The following is a 27,111-nucleotide window of genomic DNA, read 5'->3' on the forward strand; positions in this document are numbered from 1 at the left end:
GAGCAGATTGAAATCGTTATGATGAATTTCCAGTTATTTGAACTAAGATGAGGGGCATGGTTCTTCAGATTATTGTATCAGTTTTGTGCCAGTTTAATTCCCTGGAAATTCATGCATAGATTAATCAGCAAAAATATATAAAAGTGTGTGAAACTATTTATTTTTTTCTTATATAACATTTTCCGTAATGTATTCAAGCCCTTTCTTCTCCTGTAAGAGCTGAGAATGAGATGTAAAAAATAGCAAGAAAACAGTGAGATTTGAGCAATAATGTGGAAAAAAGAAAAGAAAAATCAATGTAGGTGTTGCTCCAAAAGAATGCAACTTCATTAACTTAATTATCCATAACTCCCTAAAGCAGTATCTCTCCACTTTTGTTTGCATATTGATGATGTCCTTGGTTATACAGGTATAATTTTGTATTCTCATCAAACAAATAGACATGCTCTATCTTGTACTTTAATTTATATTGAAATAATAGTTGTAGAAGTATTAAACCTGACTAGCTTTACCTTTAGGACCAGGTACAGACATTATAGTTTAACAGTATAAGTGATGAGAAATCAGTCTATGCCTGTAACAGAACAGAAATTCGGCTTGCAAAGCCAGTCTATGCCCAAGACAGAACAGAAGTTTGGCACACATACTGATGTTCAAAAATGGCACAACCTGGTCTAAGATTTGCCCCCCTCACCAAAGGGCAAATGTGTGTTCTGTTCACTACCAAGCTAAACTACTTTGGTTACAGAAAACTGTAATTTGGCCAATTCTTCCTTGGACTTTTTGAATGTCTGTACCTAGCCTGAGAAAGGAAAAAAAAAAGGGCGGTGGAGAAACATGACTGTAGACTGGATTGATGAATTGTTTGTTCAGTGTAAGTCAATATGCCTGACTAAACTGGGGTGAAATCTTTAACTTGGTGGTAAAGCTCCCATTAACTTCAAAAGGGCCAGGTTTCACCTTTGTTATATAAATGAGACTTTGATAAATTGTACAGTAACTGGATCTTGCTCCTTCTGACCTAGTGCTTTATCTGTACAAGTGACCCATAGACACTACCTGAAAAAAAAAGAAAACTGTTTGGTATCGTTCCTGACTACAGTGTACATGCAAGAGAAAATCTTTCTTGATACTAGTGTTCATGAACTTAATATTTAATAAATAACAGGAGAATAGTACTTATCAATCACATATACTGTTAAAAAATATGAAGGCAAATCATTATAATTTAAAATTAATTTAATATTTTTCAATTTTTTTTTTTTTGCCTCCCAGATTCAGCCAAAAGATTTACCAGGACCAGGAAGCTCAGTCCATGTGTATCTGGAAGCTAGTTCTGTGCATTTCACACGAGAAAAAAAAATGCCAGTTACTTACGACAATGGATATCTCTTTATTCAGACAGACAAACCCATTTACACTCCTGATCAATCAGGTAGAGTAATATTCATTTCCTTCTGGTTGAGTTAAAGTTTTAAAGTGAGTTGGCACTGCTGAGAAATTAGGATTCAAATGTAATTACTGCCAACTTTTATTTAGGCGTAATGTGCATTAAAAATCAGAACAATATTCAAAACTGTTTCATCACTTTGGAATCATTATTAGTTTCTCATAACATTCTCTCCTGAAATTCCCTTCCCTTCCATCATGAATGAGTAATTTGAGGTCAAATGAAGGACCTTTGAAAAAATATAACTGAGGAAATACTGCATTGAAAAATTAATTGAATTGCTATAATTTTAGAAACTGTCAGTAGTTCTTTCTTTCCCCACAGCTATGAAAGCTGGGATTATAACAGTATAATAATTTATACTATTATATTTATAATAGTTTGGACTGTGATAATTCAGTCTAAAGTAGTTGTAATTCAGAATCTGCTTCTCTCTGCTGTTGATAGCTTGAAATAATTCTAGTAATTCTTGTTGTCCCTAGTAGGGTCCCAGGCATTCAATAGACCATGGTTTTCTTTTGAATACTGAAGATTTTACGAATAAATAAGTGTAGAAACTTAAAGTAATTTTATTTTTTGTGTAATATCATACCTCTAAATTTATTTTTCTTGCAGTGAAAGTTAGGGTTTACTCTTTGAATCAAGAATTGAAGCCAGCCCAAAGAGAAACTGTCTTAACTTTTGTGGTGAGTATATTGTAACATAATTGAATATTGTCATCCCAGAGACCATAAAGAGAAAAAACCCAAAACAGTTGAGTAGTAAACCACTGTGTTATTGCATCAGAATAGCCTGATTGTCAGGTTGTTAACAGCATTGACAATGGTTGTCCAAAACCTGCTTTTGTAATTTAATAAGGCATCAACGTGAAGATCCTTTGAAGTGACTTTGCACAGTTAGACAGTTGGCAAGTCACAGCTTCAGAATAGCTACAGAGTGAAAAAAAATTGCTTCTTACTTTTAAGGACAAGATTTGTAGGAAACCTTTCATTGCATGTTGTTTCTTTCAGTTCCAATTCAAAATAGTCAATAGTCTCAACCTTTTCTGTAGTGGCATTACCCTAGTGATGCACCAACAATGCTGTCTCATGTAACAACTATTTAACTACTGGACTCTCAGACATGTTTTTCAGAATTTCAGCATAGGGCTTGGTTGAGAAAATGGTTTGATTTCAATGCTGTGAAATGGACAAGATAGTGAGGAAAAATGAGGATGATCATTCTCAACTGAAGTCACTCAATGTAGTCTTTCCTCAAATGATCTCCTTGAGTGTTTGCTGGTCAACTGTCTGTAACTTCTTGATATTTTGTGTTTGTTTGGTTTTTTTAACCTAAAGGATCCAGAAGGAGTAAAAGTGGATATAATAGAAGAAAATGACTTTACTGGAATTGTGTCTTTTCCTGACTTCAAGATTCCATCTAACCCTAAGTAGATTTCTGTTAAGTGTTTCTGATAACTATTACTTAGTTATACCTTATCTCAAAGATTTTGAAAATGCATTTTGCTGATAATATAAGGCTGATAATTTAAGTGGGGGAACGGTAAGCCACAAATTATCCCTGCACTCTCCCAAGTCCCAGTCTAGTCCCCTTCCCCTGCCCAGCGGGCTGCTTCCTGTCCTGTGCTCCCTGTCCAATCTACTGCTCTGTTTTCTGCTTTGTGGCCTGTGCCTCCTGCTTCATCCTGCTGCTCTACTTTCTGCCTTATCTGTGTTTTGCTGCCTTTCCCCTCCCTGGACTGTCAGGTGCCACACAGACTGCCCACACTCCTTGTAGCACTTATGCTGCAGGGTGGTCACCCCTAATTCAGGGTGCCTAAGGTATATGATGTGACCTGGAGATTTCTAGTCCTAGGCACTGTGTATATCAACCGTGACAGTATGACAGCTGTGGCCATGCTCTTTTTTGTTCCTGTCATTTTATGCATAAAGCAATATTGCTAATAATAGCCACGGATAAGGCTCAATTTCTTGTATTTCAATTGCCACAGTAGCAACAGAAAGTGGGGAAGTGCTGCAGGTAAAGATATTAATGGATAGAATTATAACAACAGAAGAATAGTGGGCCTGTGATGACCCATTGGCTGAGAAAGTTAAAAAAAAAAAGGAAAAAAAAAGATTTCTTTCCATGCTGGAATCAGGCATGAGGTAGAAGGCTGATTTCTGGGTGGGAGGACTTTTAGATGCATAAAAAACTGGCACCGGATATAGTTTGAAAGTAGGTGTATGAACTCTTTAAGTGGGAATGTTTGTGTGTATCATTTTTCCACTATAATTTTGTGTGTGTGTGTGAGAGAGAGAGAGACAATATATAGCATAAGGGATTTATTTCTTCCAGTAGTATCCAAAGTCAAAATATATACCTCATCATTTCTTCTTTAGTCCTGTAGGGCGTGCTGAAGGTTCATTGGGTAAGCAAAGTGATGCTAGTAGAAATGTAAAGCAGAGAATGTTTTTAACTCATTTTATTTTCACTAGAAAAGTCAATAGTAATTTCAATCACTCTAGAGATGGGTTTTGCATTGCTGTCAGGTCCCAGGTTTCTCATGGGCTGTGGGGCCCTGGGCCCCCAAGATGGAATGAACTACTTTTATATATTTGTTGTTTTTATATATTACTTATTAGGAATTCTAGGCATGAATCAGGACCCTACTAGAAGTCTTCAGGATTTTTTTGGAGGGTATATTCAGCCAGCTGAAGCATGTTAAAAATGTGCTTTTCCCTGGTTTAGACATGGCCCCATGCTCATAACCAAGAGTTCACTGTTTTCAGCCTAACACAGACCGTCTGCAAGAACTGCTTACTGGTTGTTTTTAACATAGACTTCACTAAGGTCAGGTTTACACCATAGACTGCTTTTTTGTCAGCATAGGAGTATGATGCTGGCTAGGAGTGTGAAAAAGCAGCTAAATTGGCAAAACCCCCAGTGAGTATGCAGCTGTGCCAACAGAAGATTGATTTTGTTGGCATAGTTTTTTCTGGGAGGCCAGGTAGCTATGCTGGTGAAAAAATTCCTTTATTGCCAGCTGTTGCATCTCCACTGGGCTGTGCTTATTTGTAATACCTTGACTGGCTGATATATATTAGAACTTCAACTCATAGCCTTGTTACAAGAGCCACTTAGCATGTGTTAAATCTGTGCCATATTAAAGTTAGAACACATTCTGACCAGTCTCATGGTACAATCTCTAACATACACAGCTTGCTCATAAAAGTCACAACTTTGCTATATGATCGCACTTACATGTTTTTAGAGGTGCACCAATATATTGGTAGTAAATTAGATTGGCACCGATAAAAGGAAAATTAACATTATTGGCAATTGACTTTTTTTGGCCGGTATAGTCGATAATGTCACTGATAAATGCTGCTTGCATGTGTGCAACTGCAGCATGCAGGTGGCTAGGAATGCAGCAGGACAGCTTGGAGAGTAGCTCCCTGCCACTAAGTCTGTGGAGGCATGGGTGGGGTGCAGATTGAGGCCCCCACGGTGAGGGAGGGAGTAGGGCAGGGGCAGGGGCAGGTGATACCAGACAGGGCAGTAAATGCAACCCAGGAGTGGGATGGACTTGTGGGTGGCTTGTCTAGGGGACGCAGTGGGGAGGGGGCTGGCTCCCTGCTATAGCATGCACCCCCAGGGGAGGCATGGGTGGCCTGTGCCCTGCAGATTTGTGCAAAGGGTGAAGGCGGGCTGCCTGCTGTAGGCTTGGGGCCAGCGGCTGCACCAGTCTCTTTCCAGAAGGGGACTGGGCTGGGGCTGCACTTGGGGCCAGCAGGGGTGGGATGGGCAGCGGGGGTGCTGGGAGGAGTAGCTACAGGGTGGGCTATAGCCACCCCAAAATTCCCCATAACCTCCCTTCCCAGTACTGCTCCCACTGCCTCCCCTGCTTCCACCTGCCCCAAGCATAACCCTGGCCCCGCCCCCACATTGAGAAGAAGCCAGTGTAGACCCTGACCCCAAGCCCACAGCAAGCAACCCGCCCCTCAGGGGTGCATGTAGTGGCAGGGAGCCACCCTCTCCCTCATCCCCCTGCACCCCCCAGACAAGCCACCTGTGGCTCCCTCCCACTCCCGGGCTGCGTTCATTGCCTTGGCTGGACAGCTCCTGCCCCACTCCCTCCCTCCCTCACTGTGGGGGCCTGGATCTGCTCCCCCCACATTCCTCTTCCCTTCCTTTCCATCCCCCTTGCTCCTCTCCACCCCCCCCCCCCGACTTACCAGCTGGATGCTGCTTTCCATGCTGCCAGGCTGCATTCCTGTATATCAGCTCTCAGATCAGTATCAGTCAATAGGACTGGTTAATAATCAGCCATCGACATCAACAAAATCTTTATCAGTGCACCCCTCTATGTTTTCTTGTTTGAACACATGGATGCTTGCATTTTAAGTCCAGTTAACATATCCTATGTGCAATATGTGACAGCCCTCAGATTGGCTGTGCTAGGATTTTAACATGTTAGCTAACACACATTAAAATGCAAAGTTTCCTGGTGTAAACAAGAGTACAGTTTAACACCCATACTTTCATCTAGCCTAAACTTAAATGTTTCTCTAGCCACAAATGTCTGTGCTCTTATGAGGAATAAATGTTGAAGGTAGTGTATATGCTAGTCTATGCAAATATGCCAAGTACCTCTGATTTACTTGGCTGTTACTTAAATCAAGGTAAAAATGTAGTGCAGATGAAACTATGAAACCCAAACTTCATTAGAGGGGAAAAATGTCTAGTTATAACCTATGCTAAACTAACCTCTCAAACTATGTTACAGTCCTAGTGAAGGCAAAGCAGTTGTAGTACCTAGGTTAAAAAGAAGCTCCTTCAGGGTTTTTTGAGTGACTAGGATATGCATTAAATTAATCTTGGGTTGTTCTGCATTAAGAAGGTGTACTGCTTTTGGTTGGTCAGTTTACAAAGATTTAGTTAAAATGAAACAAAAACCCTTCGGTGAACAGGGTTATACTGGGTTATTTCAGTTTAGTTTACACAGATGCGAACTAAATATCCTTAAGCAAGGCTTAGATCAATTCAAGAGTGCTCTCATACAGTTGCACCTGTTTAACTGAATTGGTTTTTAAGCTCATCTTTAGTTCAACCAGCACAAATCAGGATACAGTCTTCATAATGAGTGCCTGGATGAGGGACTGCATCAAAACCTGTAGAGGTAACCAGTGGTAAAGCAGGTAGCTACCTATTAATTACAAGTATGTGTTAACTGCTTCAAAATGATTGCTACATAACAGCCTCATTAAATTAAACATATATTAGCAGAGCAGCACAATCTCCCTTCTTTCTGAAACTGCGTTGAAGATATGTGCAACTTTGTACAGTTTTCTTCTCACAACAAACTGTAAACTTTATTAAACAAGTTTTATTCATATTTTTATTATTAGGCATGCATTGTTTTTCATCTTAAAATGTTATTTTGCCTTTTTTATAGATATGGTACCTGGAAGATTGAAGCTAAATACAAGAAGAGCTTCACAACAACAGCTTTTACTAACTTTGAAGTTAAGGAATATGGTAATGTCTGATTGCTCAAGGGCTTATTTATCATTCCGATTAAATATGTAATTCAAATAATTTGAATCTAACATTTAATTATTTGCAGCCCATTCAATGACATCATATTTGTTTTGCTTAATATTTTAAATTAGATTCAAATTATTATATTTAACTTTCTGCTTAATTTTTAGCAATGCCAAGTTTTTCCGTCTCCATAGAACCAGAATATAACTTCATTAGTTTTGAGAAATTTGAGAAATTCAAGATAACTATTCAAGCTAGGTAAGGAAAATTGGACTTGGTTGTAAACATATTCAGCTTTTCTTTACCTTGGTGAGTTGAATCCTCCTGTATCCAAAGATTCCCCACCCCATTTTTTTCTTTCTTTCTTCTCAAAAAGGTTACATCACTGCAGTCCTTTATGCAGTGGAAAATAATTGAATGCATCTTCCTTCAATACTTGTCAACAGGTCTTAGCTTTGACTAGAAACATTTGCCAACATATACATCTCTTTACTGTGCCCATTCTTGCTTAGGAGCCAATTCCTTATGAGAAATTAAGTGCATATGATATTTATAGTCAGCTTTGCTCTAGCCATTGAAACAGCAATTTAAAAGAGTATTTTATTGTCTTATTCTCAAGCTACTTTTATAATAAGGTGGTTGCCCATGCAGAAGTTTTTGTCCGTTTTGGAATAATTGAAGCAAATGAAAAAACAATGATGCCAAAAGCAATGCATGTAACTGAGGTAAGAAAAAGATGACCCAGGTATTTTCACATCATATGCCTACTTCAGGCCTTAATAGTGTCTTTCCTTTGGATTAAACAGGAATTAGATCCAGCCCTCTGGTTGGCATTGTCAGTTATTCAGTCAGTATTTCTATTGGAAATCCCTATTATAAGGAACATAAAACGTAATTTTGGACTGAAGCGTAGCAGGTCTTGTCGCAGCCAGAAAGCAGTTTCAGTTCAGCTTAATTGTACATTTTCATAACCTGTCGATATATCAGGAATGTTAAACCCAGGGCCTGCAGGCTGAATCTGGCCCGTGGAGCCCCATTATCTGGCTTCTGGTCTATCCTGTTGACTGACATACTGTGCTGGGCAGCCTGATGCCACCCACAACAGTTGCTAGGGCTGGGTACCAAGCTGCGTTGTCCATAGCACTCACTGGGGCTGGTCCTGGCCTATGCTGCTCAAGAGCAGCTGGCCAGGGCAGGGCTGAGCCTAACTGCCTGTGGGGGTAGGGAGAAAGGAACTGCACAGACATCCTGGTTTGCATCAGTTAAAGGAAGGCAATCGCTGCTTGCTCAGCCAGGACCTGGGCTGTGTTGCACATGGCACATGCTTGTGTCAGCATCCCAGATCAGATCAGGCATGCAGGGTGGGGGGGGTCCCTTGTGCTTAATCCAACACATGGACTGGCCCCATGCCATGGGCCAGATGAGTTTGTCACTCATGAGCTATATTACTTCATGAAAGAATTTTTACATTAAATATTATAGAATAAATGAAGATAATCAAATACAGAATAAATGGGCATTGTACTACAGTGATGGCAAGACCCAAGCAATTCCAGATTAAATGGATGTTCTTTGGGAGATCATCCTATACCTCCAGCTTTTCTCTCTTGAGTTAGTTTGGCCTTCTGTACAGTCGTTCAAAGATGATCAAAGGCCCACTCTTCCCTGAATGTCTTTGAATCCTCCCTCTACATTGGACCTAGGTCATACTAGATTTGGGGACCTGTTGTGCAACTTGTGCCACTGGGTGGCTAATTACCAATATTTGAGGGAATTAATTCTATTCTCTTCTGTTAGAATGTTTCATGCTTAGTTTCTTAGTAAACAGATTATGTATGTAGCAACATCTGAGAGAGAAACTATTGAATCTTGTGAGAAAATGTTAAAATTGTGAATAATAGAATAAATAATTTGTTAACCTTTATTTTTTATCAGATGAGAAATGGAGTTGCAGAGGTCAATTTTAATAGCAGCAATGCAGTTAGAGACATAGGCCGCCAAAGTCTAGAAGAATTAAATGGGGCATACCTATATATTGCGGCATCAGTGCTAGAGTCTGAAGGTAAGGTATTTCTGTTGCTCCTTTTGTTGGCTACAAAGCATGAACTCACAGGATCATCATAAAATTCTAGTTTATTGGATGGATGCAAAAGTCAGACCATAAACCTTGTTGCTGATCCCCTCAAACACACACACATTCACGCACATACCCACACTCACAGTAGCTAGCTCTGAACACTAAGCACTGGTGTCAAGATATACCTAATTCCCAAGCACTGGAGTCCACCGTTGATGGCCCATTGAGGCTTCTTTCAGTGCAGTGTTGCTGCAGAAGGGGGTCACTGGCTGGTCCTTCTGGCTGGACAGGCAGGGTGCTGGTCAGGTCAAAGAGGGTGCCATTGGGGGTCATTCTTCACTGACTTTTATCCCTCTCTGGCAGACTTTGGTGACTCCCCAGTTCTTGGGCTTACCCAGTCCAGCGGTCATTGACCCCTCTTGGTAGCTGCTGGATGGGAGCTGTCAGCCCCAGGGGTCACGTCCACCCGTATGTGCAGTCTCAGAAGTCTGTTGATGAATTTTGATTGATTCACTGCCATGATGAATAGAGCTCTGGAGTGGTTTGTCACAGGGTATTTCAGCCCCAAGGGTCTGTTTCCAGCATTGATTACATTCAAACAGGGGCTTCCGTACCTTTAACAATGAAGCTTCCAGGAATTCCTGGCTCTTTATTAATTCGTTCTTCTCCAATTCTGTAGGTGTTAATTGCCACTCATTAACATGCTTATCCAGACTAGCTACTGTGTTACACAATCAACCATGATTCATTCAGGGACCTGCTCCATACAGAGATTCCTGCCCTTGTTAACATTGTTGCATGGTACAACTTACTTTTAAACTTAAAGTACATTTGTAAAAGCATCCACAAGCTCTATTTTCTCTACAAGTGCACCTTATATAAAAATAATAATGATATAATAAAAGAAAAAGAGAGAGGAAGGAAGAAAAGGTAGAAAAGAGAAAGCATCCCCAAAAGGGGGCAAATTCTAAAAAAGGGGCTTTTGCCATATGGAGGAGCTTCACATTTGAGGTGGGGGGCAGACAAAAGGGTTTCTTGCTACACTTTTAACACACTTATCTGCAAATCTGAATAAAACTGAGGAAGGAAAATTACACTATTTAGACAGGGTTCTTTTTCAAGTGTGCTTTTACCAAAATGGTATAAAGATGGAGGAGGATAAATTAATATCACCCAGCACAATGTGACATGTTCTTAAAATTATTAAAGTATTTCTTTCTTTCTCTCTCTCTCCCTCTCTCTTTCATAAGTTATATTTCATGCTGGTAAGAGTTTGATTGTCATGGGCAAAGACTAAATAAAGCTTGAGGATAAGAAATTATTTGGGTTGCCTTTAAAAAGAGCCTTTGAGGGCAGATGGAGAAATGGGGTCCAAGAGTACATGTTTCAAAAGAGATGCTATGTTTTGGTAGGTGGACATGGTGAAGAAGCTGAATTTTATGGAGTCAAATTTGTCTTGTCGCCATATAAATTGAACTTGGTTGCTACTCCTCTTTTTGTGAAACCTGGACTTCCATTCTCTATAAAGGTTAGTTAACATAAGCAACCTGGTTGCATGCAGTTATGTTTTCCTTTATCCATATTACTTAAGATCTGTCTGCTTGACCATGCTTTGAACATGCATTAATTCATATAGCTGTGGTTAGATTTACTATTATGGAAGCACGGCAGTAGCTGGGGAGGCTGTTCACTCCTGCTCATGCTCAAATTTGAAGAATTATAATTTTTTTATATTAAATTGTATCTATTAAATAGGTGCAAGTGAAAGATACGTTGAATCAGCCAGTTGGAAACCTCCCTGTAACTCTCACTGCAAATGCAGTTAATGAACAGATGGATTCAACTCATTTGGTATCAGGGGCCTCAGAATCTGGGAGGAGACAAACAAGCAGGACAGATGGAACCGCATTATTTATTGTTAATGTTCCATCTGATAGCAAAACACTGGAGTTTCAAGTGAGTTAAATTCTTTTTGAATTATGTATTTCTTGTACAGTTCATACTCCCTTATGGTGTGCTTTGACTTGTTGACAGTATAGATAGAAAGATTTTACACATGAAACCAGGGAATTTGAAAATGTGACTATTTTGTAATCTAAAAGATGTTGTGAAAAATGTTGGAAATTACCAAATATGAGTATTATAGAGATTTCAGACGTCAAATTTAGACAAGCACCCAAAACTTCAGATATTGTTCATCCAAATGTGTATTAAACAAATTACACTGAAGGGTTTCTAATAGGGATAGTTTTTTGGTTTTGTTCTGGCTGGCTCAGAGAAATGGTGAGAATAGTGTTTACTGGCTGCATTTTGGATGTGCAGAGACAAGACTGTAAGGCAATGGTTTGAGGTGTCTTTTATTAAAGTCATTCATAAAACTCTTAAATTTAATGTTTCAGTCCTTTAAGTTTACACTATAATGTTTAATTTGTTAGAAAAAATACAATAATTGTGTTTAGAAATCAGGATGCCTTATTTCTGTTCCTTCTTTTATTATTGGCCAGAGGACTATTGGTGCTTAGTTTCTTTAAAATTAGCCCATGGAGTTATTTTACTTATCTATACAATAAACCAAAACTTTAAACAAAACAGTATTTGTTTCGCAGTGGTTTTGAGGCTGGCTTGATTTTTATTTGAAGTATCTTTACTTTCTTCATGCAAGCTTTTATAGAATTACAAAACATTTTAAGATATTTGTTGGCATAAAATCTTTTAATACACGTTACATCACTTTTAGGTAAAAACAGTAGATCCAAGTCTTTCAGAAGAAAACCAGGCAACTGAACACTATGAAGCAACAGCTTACTCATCTCTCAGCAAAAGCTATCTATATATTGACTGGGCTTCAAACCATAAAATGCTCCATGTGGGGGACCATATCAGCATTAATGTGTATCCAAGTAGCCACTATATTCATAAAATATATTATTACAGCTATTTGGTAAGTAACAGATATACTTTCACATTACAAGATGGGGTGCCAGATATGCAACCCTTGCAATCAAAGTCCTATGTTTGAGTTCAGAAAGCAGCTTCTTCCCAAGCTTCTGCATATCCCATATAATACTGACATGGAGAAACAACTTGTAAAAATGAGATCAAGAATTAATACCGCAGTTAGAGTTTCCATGAGCACTGTATTAACCACTTGTCAGCAGCATTACATCTTATAATGTGAAGTCTGTAACTCAGAATTCCTGCATTTGAAAGGATGGTACTGCCAGATAGCAGTTACAGCAGTGGACAGCACCAAAGAACTTGCAGACCTGATTAAGAGCTGGAATTAGGCAAAGCACTTGAACACATGCTTTCTTCATATTCTAATGATGTGCTTACCTAGGGAAACTGTTCATTTTCTTATGTTAAGAATTTCCATAGGAACTGGATGTATTTGCAGTTGTTTAGAGCAAAATTATGGGCAAACATCAGAAAGCATTTGCAGAGCATATTGTATTTCATTTTGGAGGTAGGGAGCAATGCCATGTTTTTTTTAGTTTAAATGTGGTCTAAGTAAGGATAATCTTTCCTACCCTGCCAGGGGAGATTAGGTACATTGGATTCCTAAACTTGTTTTCAGGAATAGTGTTATATAACTTTGTATCTAAGAGTTTATAGGATGACATACTACATGAAAAACTGCTACTGTCCATTATGTTGTTATCTATTGATTAAAACACTGTACATTGTCATCTGTACACCTGTTGTTTATGCCTAAAAACACAATAATGTATATTTATTTCATCAAGTGGATACAGTCTGTTAAACCTTTCAAATGTTTGATTTTTATTAAGCTCCAAATACAAAGGATTTATCTACTTTACATGCTATTGTGTGGCTTAATGTTTGAAAAGTGAATTGAGTTTCATATAAAAAGCATTTTGGGTTTGTTTGTTTTTTCTCAGGTTAAGATGTGCAACTGGTATACTATTGATTCTATTTGCCAAAGTTTCTTCCTAAATAGGCAGAAATACTTGCCGCAACCTAACTACATTTCTGGGATTATCTTTTTCTTTTCTTTTCTATCTCATAGATTCTGTCCAAAGGGAAAATAATAAGCTTTGGAACTCAGGCTAGAATTAACGATACAGACTATGAACATGTAAGCTTTCAGCTAACCCAAGATATGGTTCCTTCAGCCCGTCTTCTTGTCTACTACATTGTCACTGGCGAGAACACTGCAGAATTAGTAACTGATTCGGTTTGGCTGAATATAGAACAGAAATGTGGGAACAGCCTTGAGGTAACTAATAGAATGTCCCTTAAAAGTTCTTTTTTTTTTAATTAAGTAGTGCATTCACCGTATGAGCAAAATTCTTCTCAGAACTACTCCAATACTTCCTGAAAACGTTACTTTCATCTCAGCTTTCACCTCTCTCATCTTTTCCCAGTGTAAGTTTTTTTTTAAGGACCTATATTTGTTTTCAATTTATAGATTAAATTATCATCCAGACAAGAGTCATATAAGCCGGGAAAGAACATACCATTTTACATGAAAACCCAGTTCAGTTCTTTCATTACTTTGTCATCTATGGACAAAGCCATATATGGAGTCACTGGGACCAGAAAGAGGTCTATGGAAAGAGTTAAGTAGCATCTAGAAATGAAAAATGAATCTTGCATCTGGAAGTTGCTATTGTTTCATGAGTTGAGCTAGTCTGATAATAGGATGTGGAACTTTCCCCCTCTATCACAGGTTTCAGTCTAGTTGAGCAATCAAAAAACCCACCAAAAAAACACCAAACATTTCTGATATTTGCTTATTCAGTGGGAAAGAGCTGTGTGTCCAGATTCTACATCACCAAAAGCATCACTGGAGAGCTTCATGTCTGTGAATAGGCATGGAAGTTTCTGTCTTGGTAGTGATCGTTTTGTGTTGGGGCTTGAAAGCGCCCTATGTTATATGTTATCCACTGGTAGGATAACATATATATATCACTGTATATGCACACTGTAACATAGACCATTGTAACATATACTGTTCTAGTTTAGCGATCAGTACTCTTTGCAAATTACTTATATATTTTTAATTAATTTTGGCTGCCACTGAAAGTGGCATAAACCTCAGAGGTTAAATGTTGTAGCTATTTAACATCACCTCATAGTGACTTTATCTGACAGATTAGTACAGGTGAAAATAGTAAAATTAAATTAGTGGCAGCCTTGTATCATTTACTGATTAAAGTGGCTTGTAGATTTTCGCAGGTCTCACTAGTCATATAGTATATCCTACATTAAAGTTATGTTCTGGTTTATTTTTCCTACAGGTAATGCTAGAATTGGAAAAGAGTGATCTTGGATGTGGTGCTGGAGGAGGACAGAACAATGTTAATGTATTCCGCTTAGCTGGGCTTACATTTCTAACTAATGCTAATGCAGATGATTCAAAAGAAGCAGGTAATCTATCTCCTTTTAACCATGAAGGTGTTAATCTTTTTTTTGGTTTTCTCCAGCCTCATATCTTGCAGCTATTATGTTGCAAAGTAATTATATAATAATGAAAAGTAGCTGTATTGGAATTATAGTCACTTAACTGTACACACAGACACACACACACACACACACACACACACACGTGTGTATAGTGTATAAGAATTGTGATTATATATTTTGCTCCCCAGATCTGCTCAGGTTCCTTCCAACCCTACCAACTATTTAAAAAAATCTTCAATTTTAAAGCCTAGAGCAATTATAGCTTCACTTGCGATTAATTCAAGTAAAAACTGCTCCTACTTCACAGGTAGATTCTAGAAAATAATTTAACTAATTTATTTTGCAGGTAGGATAAATGTTTGGGAGAAAACATTATGACATTTCCATTTTATTTTTTTAACAGATGAGACTTGTGCTGCAGTTGTACGATCCAAACGATTTGACTTTGAGGAGGAAATAGTGAAAAGAGGTTGTTCAAAAGTTTTGTTTTGTTTTTAAATTTAAAACAAAAATTGGTTATCTGAATGTTTTGATATGGCCCTTAATTCCTTTCTCTGTGGCTTCCAGTGGTACTAGTAACATATGTATTGTGGGTTACTATCCTCAGTGACTGGACTGAGATCACCAGTTCATATCATATATCCCTTTAGAGGTAACCAAATGTGATTATAGCTTCTATAGCTGCCTTTATATTGTAAGATGTAATTTGTCTCCTTGTTCTTATGCATTTTAAATTTTTTGATTCAGTAGTATAGTACTAATTTGGAGAGGCCATTTTGAGCACCAGCTTTTAGAAAAATAAGAGGTAGGTTTCCCTCAAATCTTTACCCAGAGCAGTAATGTCATTTTGGTGTGACTGCTTAAAATGCATTTGTAGAAGAATGGCTGTATCTCAAGGGAAAGGATTGTTCAATGTATTTAATTAATTATTTCAGCATCCCTGTATGCAATTGAAGCAGTTCGTCAGTGCTGCATGGATGGAGTAAGAGCCTATCCAGTCACTGAGACTTGTGCGGAAAGAACTAAACGAGTTCAGGGTGGCCCAAAGTGCTTATATGCATTTAAAGATTGCTGTGAATATGCAAATAAACTGCGTCAGCAAGAGCCAAACAAAGTTCTAATGTTGGCACGAAAGCGTAAGTCTTGCAGGTTTTAATCCTTGTGTGTGGGTGCATGCATGTAGGTATGAGACGCATGTAGTAGAGTATGGTTTAGGTGGCTATGTGAAGCTTTGGTCCCTGATTCAATTCGTCCCGATCGGTGGCCAAATCTCTGAATCTGAATAGAATCAGAGGACCCTTTAATCGCTCTGAATCGAATCAGAACCCTCCAAATTGATTCAGAAACGTTTGGCGATTTGGACATAGAGACAGCTTTAAATGTTTTTTCTACATATCTCTAGGTAGCAGGGGCTTAAGAGTGCTGTGATGCTTGGGTGCATGGAGTGTCCCACAGAAGTATGGGGGGCTCCCCAGTGCACTTGGCAGCAGACCCGGAAGTGGACCAGAAGCACAGTTCACCTCCCCCTCTCATGCCCCCCACCTGGCTCAGCCACTGGTGCCTCCTGGGTTGGGGGGGGCACCCAAGGACCCCTGTGCCTGATTGCCGAGCCAGTGGGGTACAGGGGGGGTCCCCAGCATGTTCCCTGGCTGACCCGGAAGTACTTTCGGTCCACTTCCAGGTGGCCGCCAACCATGTGGGCGACCCCCTGTGCTCCTGTGCGATGCTCCATGCATCCCAGCATCGCACCGATCATGAGCTGTGCCTGATACCTCAAGGTATGTAGAAAAAACATTTAAAACTGTGTCTGTCTGAATGGCCGATTCTCCAAATTGGCATTGTATCCTTAGATTCAGATTTGGCCGAATTGAATCGGGGACAGTGATCCAAATCAATTAATACAATCACTGTCCCTGATTCAGGCCAAATCTGAATAGAATAGGGCCCACTTTGCACACCCCTATGCTGAAGTGGCAGTGTCTGGTGAGGTTGTTTCATCATTAATTTAATTGGGTACCAAGAACCTATGTTCTACATGCTTCAGGATGGGTAGGTCTCTGTACCATCAAACTTGTTCAGGGACCATGGCAGGAAGCAATATTTCTGACCTTATTGCCTTGAGGCACACTGGAGGTAGGACATGAGATGAGAGGAGTTACATCCTGCACATGACATGGATGCAAACCCTTCACTGCAATGTCATGGTCAAATCCCCTACCCAACTAGGTCACTGAGTATTAGAGATCTCAGCACAGAGAGGAGAGTAGGAGTCTGAGTTTCCTCTTAGCTGTGCACTCAAGATGGGACAAAGGGCATTCTGTATATTCCTAATGCTTTCAGATCCACCAACAGCACACCTTGGTTAATAGCACAGCATTTGTGTTGTGCAGATGGATGCATTGGGATAATGGTAGCTTGTTGGGAAAGCATTCAAAATACATTTTTCATGTACCAAAGCCAATCAGAAGCAAAGATTTTGAGTAATAGAATGATTATGATTGAGTGGTGGGAGAGGTTGTGGGTGTGAAATGCTGGGAATCCCTGTATTTCTTTGTTTAGCCCTGTCTTTACTACTTCTGAGGTGCTCCTGAAAACACAGATCTCCAAACATTTTTTGGAGACCCACCTACTTGTCTTGTGATCTGTCTAGCATGGCTGAAAGTGGCAGTGGGAAGTGGGGGTCTCATCAGAGCAGATTCACTGCCTCATTTCCATAACACCTGCGCAGAGCAGGAGAGAGTGGACATGGCTTGCCTGAGAGCTCCGTTACCTGGAGAGCCCAAGAACTGGTACAGACGCACCCTTTTTTATCTTTTTTTTCCAGAATTTGAGGCTTTCCTGGAGCTGGATAAACCGGAGGTTCGAAGCTACTTCCCTGAAAGCTGGTTATGGGAAGTCCACCAGGTTCCCCAAGGGTACTTTTTTTTTTAATCATTTACTATCATTTGAGAAAGGGACATCCTTGCTGCTAAGGGAAATTATTTTGTTCCCTACTTTTTATACTGACTCAAAAGGACATGTCTTCAGACCAAATTACCATGCTAGGCAAGTAGGCAGCGGTGCCTTTAAACAGGTTATGCTCCCTGTGGGCTGCCTCCTAAGATGGAAGCACAATGCAGCTGTTTCCATTATCTTGAGCTGGCTGATTAATACAGCTGAGTAACAGTGCCAAGTAGCATGGAGTATTCAGAGGCACTGTGCTTGGCACAGTAAGTTAGCTATGGCTAACAGGTCAGTAAGTTCATCCTTTGCAGTTCTTGACAGAAATGTTTTTCAGATGAACAGTTTTTCTTTCATTTGTCCCAAAGTTACATTGTTAAACTTTTTGGGGCATTATGTAGTTATTCCACTTTAATACTGCTCTTTTAACTTAGATTTAAGGTTATAATCCTTCAAGAGCAACCTATATTAAGCCTAATCAGACCAATAATTTTTTTAGTGTTCAAAAACTAATAGCTTCAGATCCTTCAGAACTTCTTATCTTGTCTGAATCTGTGTTAGACATTGAAACCTTTTCTGGATTGAATCTGTGTAGTACTATGTCAGTTATTTGTATTAACAAATGAATAATGGAAACATACAAATATATTCATCCACAAAAATCATTTAAATACAGATCAAAGAGTCTGCCAGTTACTCTGCCTGATTCTCTGACTACATGGGAAATACAAGGTGTTAGCATTTCAGATAAAGGTAAGCCCTTCCACCCCACTTACTGATACCCAGAAGAATTAGGGTGCACTGGATTTAGTTTGCTTTTGCGAAACTTCTCTTTGATTGCCATATGTTCATAATTTAGTTGCATGTTCCCAACATCTTGAGTGCTTGCTCCAGTGCCAGTCTTTCCCAAGACACAAAGTCTGAGAGCACTAGTGGGACACATGCTGAGAACCCCTGTAACAAAAACCTGTTTACTGTGCCTAATTGCTGGGCTCAGCCCTGTGCAGAGAGCTGGGTCTTGTTTTTCAGCAGTCTTGGCCAAGAGGCAGTGTAGACATGGCCTGTGATGCTATTATTCTATTTTTCAAGTGGAATGAAGCATAGATCATTGCTTCTAGAATCTGGATAATGAAAATGTAACAGAGAATAAGTTTGTTAGGGAAAAACAAGGCAGTATAATCATAATAATCTGATTATTAAGCATGATTTTCATCTAAATTAATTAAATTTGGTTCTATTCAGTATTTGTCAGAAGTTAAAACCTGTGCATCTCTCTATTACAATCATAATATAGGTTGCTAAACAAAATTAAGTTTCACAGTTAAATTTAAAGAAAGGAATTTGATTGCTTGAGGAGAGGGAGAAGGAAAAATTCTGGGTAGAGGTGGGAGTACCACTGAACAAGCAACTCAGGACTTCAGGAAGGAGAGATTGAAGCAAAAGTCAGGTTTGGAGGGTAGAGTGAGTATGTGATGTGTATGGACAGATAACAGCTCAGAAAGGGAGGTAAAGCAAATCTGACTATTTCAGAAAAAAATCAAGCTGCCAATATCAGAGCAGATTTTTGTAGATGGCTAAGAAACCAGTAAAGACAATGAAATTGCAGGGACTTAAGTGGATGTGTTGCTTACTTCATGTAATAATCCAACTATATGCAGCTGTGTGTTTAATTTTTTGTAGGTATATGTGTGGCTGATCCACTTGAAGTGCAGGTTTTTAAAGATGTCTTCCTGAGCATGCATATACCTTATTCTGTTGTGCGTGGAGAACAAATTGCATTAAAAGGATCTGTTTACAACTATGGAACTTCCACACTTAAGGTAATTTGTATAAGTTTTAGAGAAATATTACTTTAATAAAGGATTTGTCTCTGCTATGGTCCAGTATATATGCCTGGGTCAGGATTCTTCAGTACCTGAGCTAAATTAAGCTAGTGAATTCAGATAGTGGTTCCAGTGAAGAAGTGGCATTTCTAGGCTTCTGTATGGGCTGTGCAAATGGCTGGGAACTCTGGGTATTTATTTTGTGTGATTACCTTGAGCCTGGGCTTTTGCATCTTCACTTTGCCTGACAAAGCTAGATAAAAGTAAGCGTAAGTGTGTCTATTGTGCTTCTGTTGTACATCCAAATGCAGCATGAGTATTTTGCCAGTCATTACAAACTGTATATTCTTTGGGGCGGGGAGACTGCATCTTTATCTAGGCTTGAAATATCCTAAAAACCTTTTCCTACTATCGCAATATAAGTAGTTAAAAGTAATGATATAATTCCTTTGCTTCTATTCAGAAAATTGAGTTTGAAACTTCAAATATAGGATGGCTTAATTGGTTTTACTTATTTCAAAGGTAGGAAAAAATGTCTAGCAATGTAGTACACAACCATGTAGTAACACTAGTTATTATAATTTTAACATTTTCTTAATAAAGTTTTAAATTTGTTTATGGACGCATGTGTTTCACAGTTGTTGCTTATAACATGAGTAAACATTCAAAATCTTTGCTGATGTTTCAGTTCTGTGTTAAAGTAGCAGCCGGAGAGGGAATCTGTTTGTTTGGAGAATCTTCAACTGGTCCACAGAGGATATGGGGTTGTAAATTTAGCAACATAGAGAGTTCTTCTATCTCATCAGTAACCGTCAGGCTGCTGCCTTTGGAACTAGGTCTTCATACAATCAACTTTACACTGTACACTGGCCGGGACAGTGAAATTTTAGTGAAAACATTACGTGTTGTGGTAAGATCAAAACCCTCTTTAGAGCTTATCCTCATTTCAGATAAATGTGGTTGAAATAAGTGACTGATATTTATGCAAATATATTTATATGGCTACATTTTGCTATTACTAAATCCAGATATCATGTGTAATTTATTTGCATTAAAAAATACTCATCATTCTCCTGGGTTCTGTAATATAATAATACTTGTATCATCCTGATTAACAGAGGAGCACTTTTCCAATGAGCTCCACTGTGGTGTATGTAGAAGTTACAAAAAATATTTCTTTCATACTTTTCACACACAGAACTCCCGTAGACTCCCTCAAGAGTTATTCAGCGGAGCAACTGAGGGATTGGGCCCTTAAACAGTTACCTTTTTGAAAATGATATTTGCTTATTGTAACACAGACTGGAGAATTCTGTTTATATAGTTGTTTGCATTATTCAAATACTAAAGCACATTTTATGGAAAGCTATATTTATTACTGCTTTATCATTCCTACCAACTTAGTTTACACTTGTTGTTAGCTTAGGTTGAAGATTTTGTTCTTAAAATAAAGAGCAGACGGAAAAATCTCTAAGCCAAATAAAAGACAATTTTGATGGAGTCTAATTTATAATTTTTTTAATTATTCATTTTGACAATATATTCAATTAAATAAAAGTGTTTTGATATACTGCCTATTTTTGTCTTTCTTTTTCTTTCAGCCAGAAGGCATTAAAAAGGAACTTAATGCAGGTTTCACTCTGGATCCAAAAGGTGTTTATGGTATGGAGAATTTTTTTTTTTTTTATTCCATTATCTATTTTTTTGACTCTTCCATCCCAAACAAGTTTTAAAAATGTAGTTTTCCTCATGGTACAACCTTCACATATTCCTTCCTTGAGATTTCTTCTCCTCTATCCAGAGACTAATAGGATCCACTTCAAAGCAGTTTGCCTTTTTAAAGTTTTTTAGTAATTGGAATGTTATACGGAATGCAGACTTTTTTCTTCTACAACCAAACAAGCTCAATTATAGTCAAATGTTTCCTAGAATAGAAAATGATCCAGTTTAACTAGAGATGAAGCCAAGCCACAACATTTATGTCAAGATAAGTACTGTTCTAAAAGTAAAGTGCCAATTTAATCTGTTACCATATCACCAAATAAACTTTTCAAAGATCCATGTTGTTTGGATCTGGATTTTTGAACTCATCACTAGTTTAAAAAAAAAGTCATATGTTTCTTTGCTACCATGTCAAATAGACGTGGACTCAAATCTGAACAAACAGGACTATGGGGTCTGAATTTCACTGACACATAAATAAGACTATATTTTATACATACATTTTTCAATTTCAGGTTCAGTCAGAAGACGACAAGATTTTCGATACAGGGTACCATTTAATGTGGTACCCAAAATGAAAATTGACAGGACTGTGAGTGTAAAAGGTAAAATAAATGTAGTTTTTTATTTTTTGCGCTTTTTTTCTTTTTTTCCTACCTTCCTACCTGTTTCCTGCTAGCTTCCTCTACTGCTCCCATCCAACTAACTATACTCAGGTTCCCTGTTTTTTGTGGAAAAGTCTCCGTACACTAGCCTTTCCTTTAGAAAACGTGCAATCTGATCTTTAGTGACATGTAATAAAAATATATTTTCTTTAACTATCACAGGCTAAATTCTGCCCTTGGATACCATTTAAGTCAGCATTCCTTTTTCTTCACAGGGCAACTTATGGGTGAAGTAATCTCTGCAGTCCTCAAACCTGAAGGTGTTGATTTTCTTACTAATTTGCCCAAGGGCAGTGCAGAGGCTGAGCTTATGAGTATTGTACCAGTGTTTTATGTGTATCACTACCTGGAAAAGACCAGTAACTGGGATTTACTTGGCACTGAAATCTTGACTGCAGAAGTTAAGATGAAGAGAAAGATGAAAGAAGGTAAAAAAAAAAATGTGTTCTCCAATTTCTTGTCTTGTTCCCAAGCTTTTCAGGGACTTATTGAATAGGAGAGTTAATTACTTTACAAAAATGTAATGATAATGATACATAGTTTATATAATATTTTTAACTAAAACCATTTTAGCTATTTTTTATGTAACATTTCTGTAAGTAATGAGCAAATAGCAAAAATACTTTGATTCCCGATAATGCATCTATGCAGGAAGTGTTGTAAATATATATTTGTTTTATTTGTAGGTAATAGGCTTTTAGTTGATATATCCTTCCAGGGATATAAACACTGTGATGAGCTGGAACTTGACCATTCTTCGCCTCATTTAGAAACCAAATGACTGAAGGACAGCATTAAAGGACAGCGAATTTTGACTCTTGAGTTATCAAACCATTTCATACAAATTGTGATTCAGAAACACTGTGTCTTTTATGTTTCCCTTAGGAATTGTAAGCATCTTGTCATTCAGAAACAAAGACTTTTCTTACAGCATGTGGAAGGACAGGAAACCCAGCACTTGGTGAGTTAAATAGACCACTCTAATTCAATTGAATTGGAAAGGTTTAATTCAGTTCTTTGCTTCCATGCAGTGACTGAGGCTTAATTAAGGGCAATATTTTGAACTAAGCAGAGCATGTGACCTAATGAATGCCAGAGAAGGAGGATCTGCTTAAGCGGGAGACTGCAACTTTATTAATTGAAAATTGTGTATGGCTCTGTTCTCCAGCCTCCTCTTGGGTATTTTAATAAGTTCCTATATGGATTACAAAGATCCCAAGATGCAACCAACTGAAACCAGTAGCTTGGGACAGTTCATCTTCAGCCTATCCCCGTGACTTAGCTTAGGGCTAAAAGTTTTTTCCTCTTGTCCTTGCTTAGGATGGTTTAAGGCCATCAGTGGGCAGGACATAGGCCAATAACAACTTCTGGTCTCCCCTCTACCCTCTGCACAAGATCCACTGTTGAAAGTGGGGTGGGGGGGGTGTCATTTACTCTCGGAGTTGGCCCTTAGGCATTTTTCTGCACTGAACATCCGCCAGAATTTTTGACAACAAGCTACCAGCTTTGCCTTCCTAATAACAGACAAGCAAATCCTATTACTTTCAACTCAGGTGTGCCTCCTTGGCAATTAAGGAATGCAGAGTAACCAAACAACATTTTAACCATTTTGGCCCAAGGGCAGGTGATTAGCCGGATACACAGCACCATAGATTTCATAGACATTAGGGCTGGAAGGGACCTCGGAAGATCTTTGAGTCCAGCCCCCCACCCAAAGGGCAGGAAGTCGGCTGGGGTCATAGGATCCCAGCAAGATAAGCATTCAATTTACTCTTGAAGGTGTTCAGTGTAGGTGCTTGAACCACCTCCAATGGCAGGCTGTTCCAGACCTTGGGGGCTTGGACAGTAAAGAAATTATTCCTTATGTCCAGCCTGAAACAGTCTTGCAGTAGTTTATGACCGTTCGACCTCGTCATCCCTTGGGGTGCTCTGGAGAACAAATTACCAGATACTGGTGGTCACCCCGATAAACTTATAGGTGGCCATCAGATCACCCCTGAGCCTGCCCTTTTCCAGGCTAAGGAGCCCCATGGCTCTCAGCCTGTTGTCATAAGGTCTGTTTTCCTGGCCTCTGATCATACGCATGTTTTTTCTCTGGACTCTCTCAAGCTTCTCCACATCCTTTTTGAATTGTGGGACCCAAAACTGGACGCAGTACTCCAGCTGCGGCCTCACCAAGGCCGAGTACAAGGGGAGAATGACGTCCTGGGATTTGCTTGAGAAGCATCTATGGATGCAAGCCAGCATTTTGGTTGCTTTACTGGCTGCAGCATCGCACTGCAGGCTCATGTTCATCTTGTGGTCAATGATGACCCTCAAGTCTCTTTCTTCCGTACTACTAGCCAGCGTAGCACTGCTGAGCCTATAAGGATGCCGCAGGTTTTTCCTCCCAAGGTGGAGAACCTTGCATTTTTCAGTGTTAAACACCATCAGGTTCTCGTCCGCCCATTTGCTGAGCCTGTCAAGGTCAGCCTGGATTGCCCTCCTGTCTTCAGGTGTGGATGCTTTGCCCCAAAGTTTGGTGTCATCAGCGAACTTGGCCAGTCCGCTTCTGACTCCAATGTCCACATCATTAATGAAGATGTTGAACAATATGGGTCCAAGGACAGAGACTTGGGGGATCCCACTGGTCACAGGGCACCATGACGATTGACTTCCATCAGTTACTACCCTCTGGGTCTGACCACAGAGCCAATTTCGCAGCCAGCAGATCATGGTGGACCCAAGGCCACAATTAGCCAGTTTTGCCAAGAGGTGATCATGGGATACCAGATCAAAGGCTTTTTTGAAGTCAAGATATATGACATCAATCTCTTCTCCGTAGAAACACTCCTTTCACACTACCCAAACATAAAGGAGCAGGGAGGGACAGTTTACAGGAAGGTGGTATCAAGAGTATTGCCATTAATCTGTGCACAGTAGTCCATGAATGTAAGTGGTAATTCCACTCATGGATCATGGGCAGAATGTTACAGAAAGAAGCTATCAAACAGGATTTGCTATCTCACATTAGACAGCTGGTATTATAAACTAAGAAAAAATACCCTCTAAACAGGCTTACCGAACTATCTATATTCTGTCTGATTTGTTTGGCAGGTTGACCGCTTTTGCCTTGAGGATTTTTGGACAAGTTAGTGCATATATTGATCTGGATCACATTTCTGTTTGTAATTCACTTGTATGGCTTACTGATCATTGTCAGATGTCTGATGGATCATTCAAGGAACTTTCAAGTTATCAGCCAGTGAAACTACAGGTATGAAAACAGAACATTTAATTTGTGCATTGTATAAAGTTGTCACTGCAGTAAGGCATTCCATTTTATTTGACCCAGCTGCAGTGCTGGACCCTTGCTCAGCAAAGTCCCTAAGCATATGCTTAAATGTTTTTGCTGAAACATGGTCTTAAGGATAATTTTTCTTGAATCCACTAAATTACACTCAGAGGCATAACAAGAAGGTTTGGTGGCAGCACCCATTCCTGTGCACCCTTTAACAACCCTAGTTACACTACTGTTTCTGTACATGTTTGTAGCTCTCTACCACTACTTCTAAATTAATTTTCACTAGAGCACAGTGCTTCATACTTTAATACATCTTCCTATTACTGATAGTTACATACCACTTTTTAGAAGATGTAAAAGCAGCATGTATATTGCTTCTTTGTAATGGTAATATAAAAATCCTGAAAGTATTGGCTTAATGCATCTGACTTTTGGTCCGGCTTTGGTCTATTTTTTAAATGAGCTGCCCTCTTTAAAAATAGGGTATGTTTTTAAGTTACAAATAAAAATCCTGTTGAACTAATATTACTTACAGAAACTTCTGTTCAATCCCAGAACTAAACAGAAACATCGTTCTTTCTTTTAAATGAACACCTTTGTTTTACCTAATTTTATTTCCATATTTGCATTTTAGGGTACTTTACCTAAAGAAGCCAAAGAAAAAGCTTTGTATCTCACAGCCTTTACTGTCATTGGAATTGACAAGTCAGTTCACATGTGTCCAGTACAGGTAAGTAACATTGGAATTTATACTGTGACATGCTGGGCTTTGCACTATTGTTCTTCTTCTGCCCCAGCACTGATCCAAAGACAATTTGGGACTGATCATGAGCATCTGGAATGATCTTAATCTAACATACCTCAGAGACAAAGCTTATCTCTCTTATCCCACAATTTACTTTCAGCAGCTGTTATTAATAGATTCATGGTTTACTAACCTTTGTTATAAAGAACAGTGAAAATAGACAGGTCATTTAATTTGGAATTAGGTTGCAGAAGACAATGTATGTACATAAAATGGTATTATGACACATATCTAATCCTTAAAAATAATACTTCTAAAATATACCCTTTTCATCTTTTCAGAGACTCCAAGATGCTAAACTTAAAGCAGAAGAGTATTTGCTGAAAAATGTCCAAGCTGCCCAGAGCACATTTACTTTAGCAATAACTTGTTATGCTTTGGCTCTTATGGATTTGAACCATCCTGGTACACGCTTAGCCTTTGGCAAATTAAAGAAGGAAGCTTTTACAAAAGGTGCAACTTATTAAATGAACTCTTCAAAGCCTGGAACTGAATTTGTTAGTGCACTGATTAAGTGAGCACATTTGCATAGATTAATTTGGTCTTATTCTCACAAGACCTCTTTCAAGTTAACTGAAATATTTAGTGAGTTAGAATGCACGTGTTGCTCTAAAGATCAACATAGCCAAACAGTTTCTATCTCCTCCTGAGCAACTAAATGTGGAGCATTAGGTGAATAGTGTAAAAGCAGACTGGTGACTGGTATGATGATTTGTGTATAGAGTGTATCAGGGCTGTTTTAATGAAACATTTGTAATTTGTGGATGAATTTTTTCAAAAAGAACAATCTCCTTGCCACATGCTTCTTGATAACCAGTGATCTGATTTCAGGCAGGATCATCCATCTCCAGTATTAGTTGCTTTAAACAACATTTTTACTCTTTAGTGTCTGTTGACATTTACATCTTGTTAATATCTAAAAAAGAAAAAAAACGGTTATACAGTCAAAAATCCTGCTATCAGTTATTATTTGCAAATATCATAAAGTACATTATATAATGGCCCTTAGTGTGAACATCTGGCCTAGACAGATACTTGCTTTTATCAAGCTTTGCTTATTTCCATTTAAAGTGGCTCTTTTCCATATTCTTTTGTCTAGCAATGCACATCTCTAGATACTGCTGACATCTGTGATTTGATGTATCCTTACCTTCTGGACTGATGAACAAAATTTCAAATTGTTTGTGGCCTTAGTTTCTGGAGATTTTCACTAGAAACTTTCAGACAGCACAAGGGATTGGCAGTGTGCTCTACTGACTAGCCATCTTTAACAGAATGGTAGTCCAGTTCAATTTCTATGAACAGTGGGTTACTTTCAAGGTTAGGAAGCTAATTATGCCCTCCATCCCCTTCCCTCTTTCCAAGTCTGTGGCTAAGAACTACACTGAAA

General features: G+C 38.8%; 1 protein-coding gene across 3 annotated transcripts in view; it reads left to right on the plus strand.

Moving 5' to 3' along the window:
- Positions 1 to 27,111, plus strand: part of C5 (complement C5) — a 41,307-nt gene that overhangs the window by 2,002 nt on the left and 12,194 nt on the right. For all 3 annotated transcript variants that reach the window (XR_016438507.1, XM_090022256.1, XM_090022257.1), the window contains exons 3-28: positions 1,276 to 1,435; positions 2,066 to 2,136; positions 2,788 to 2,879; positions 6,888 to 6,970; positions 7,144 to 7,234; positions 7,596 to 7,701; positions 8,912 to 9,038; positions 10,466 to 10,581; positions 10,809 to 11,009; positions 11,791 to 11,994; positions 13,084 to 13,293; positions 13,486 to 13,635; positions 14,318 to 14,447; positions 14,887 to 14,952; positions 15,419 to 15,619; positions 17,308 to 17,398; positions 18,100 to 18,176; positions 19,104 to 19,243; positions 19,935 to 20,156; positions 20,848 to 20,908; positions 21,484 to 21,573; positions 21,849 to 22,061; positions 22,519 to 22,594; positions 24,730 to 24,889; positions 25,551 to 25,646; positions 26,003 to 26,174. Coding sequence is in view for 2 of the 3 variants with exons in the window: in XM_090022256.1 (XP_089878382.1) it covers positions 1,276 to 1,435; positions 2,066 to 2,136; positions 2,788 to 2,879; positions 6,888 to 6,970; positions 7,144 to 7,234; positions 7,596 to 7,701; positions 8,912 to 9,038; positions 10,466 to 10,581; positions 10,809 to 11,009; positions 11,791 to 11,994; positions 13,084 to 13,293; positions 13,486 to 13,635; positions 14,318 to 14,447; positions 14,887 to 14,952; positions 15,419 to 15,619; positions 17,308 to 17,398; positions 18,100 to 18,176; positions 19,104 to 19,243; positions 19,935 to 20,156; positions 20,848 to 20,908; positions 21,484 to 21,573; positions 21,849 to 22,061; positions 22,519 to 22,594; positions 24,730 to 24,889; positions 25,551 to 25,646; positions 26,003 to 26,174 (3,406 nt within the window). In the remaining variant the exon portion in view is untranslated. The remainder of the gene's footprint in view (positions 1 to 1,275; positions 1,436 to 2,065; positions 2,137 to 2,787; positions 2,880 to 6,887; positions 6,971 to 7,143; positions 7,235 to 7,595; positions 7,702 to 8,911; positions 9,039 to 10,465; positions 10,582 to 10,808; positions 11,010 to 11,790; positions 11,995 to 13,083; positions 13,294 to 13,485; positions 13,636 to 14,317; positions 14,448 to 14,886; positions 14,953 to 15,418; positions 15,620 to 17,307; positions 17,399 to 18,099; positions 18,177 to 19,103; positions 19,244 to 19,934; positions 20,157 to 20,847; positions 20,909 to 21,483; positions 21,574 to 21,848; positions 22,062 to 22,518; positions 22,595 to 24,729; positions 24,890 to 25,550; positions 25,647 to 26,002; positions 26,175 to 27,111) is intronic.

This window comes from Crocodylus siamensis, chromosome 11, assembly GCF_052110815.1.
Source record: "Crocodylus siamensis isolate JL-2025a chromosome 11, ASM5211081v1, whole genome shotgun sequence".
NCBI classification, from domain to species: Eukaryota; Metazoa; Chordata; order Crocodylia; family Crocodylidae; genus Crocodylus; species Crocodylus siamensis.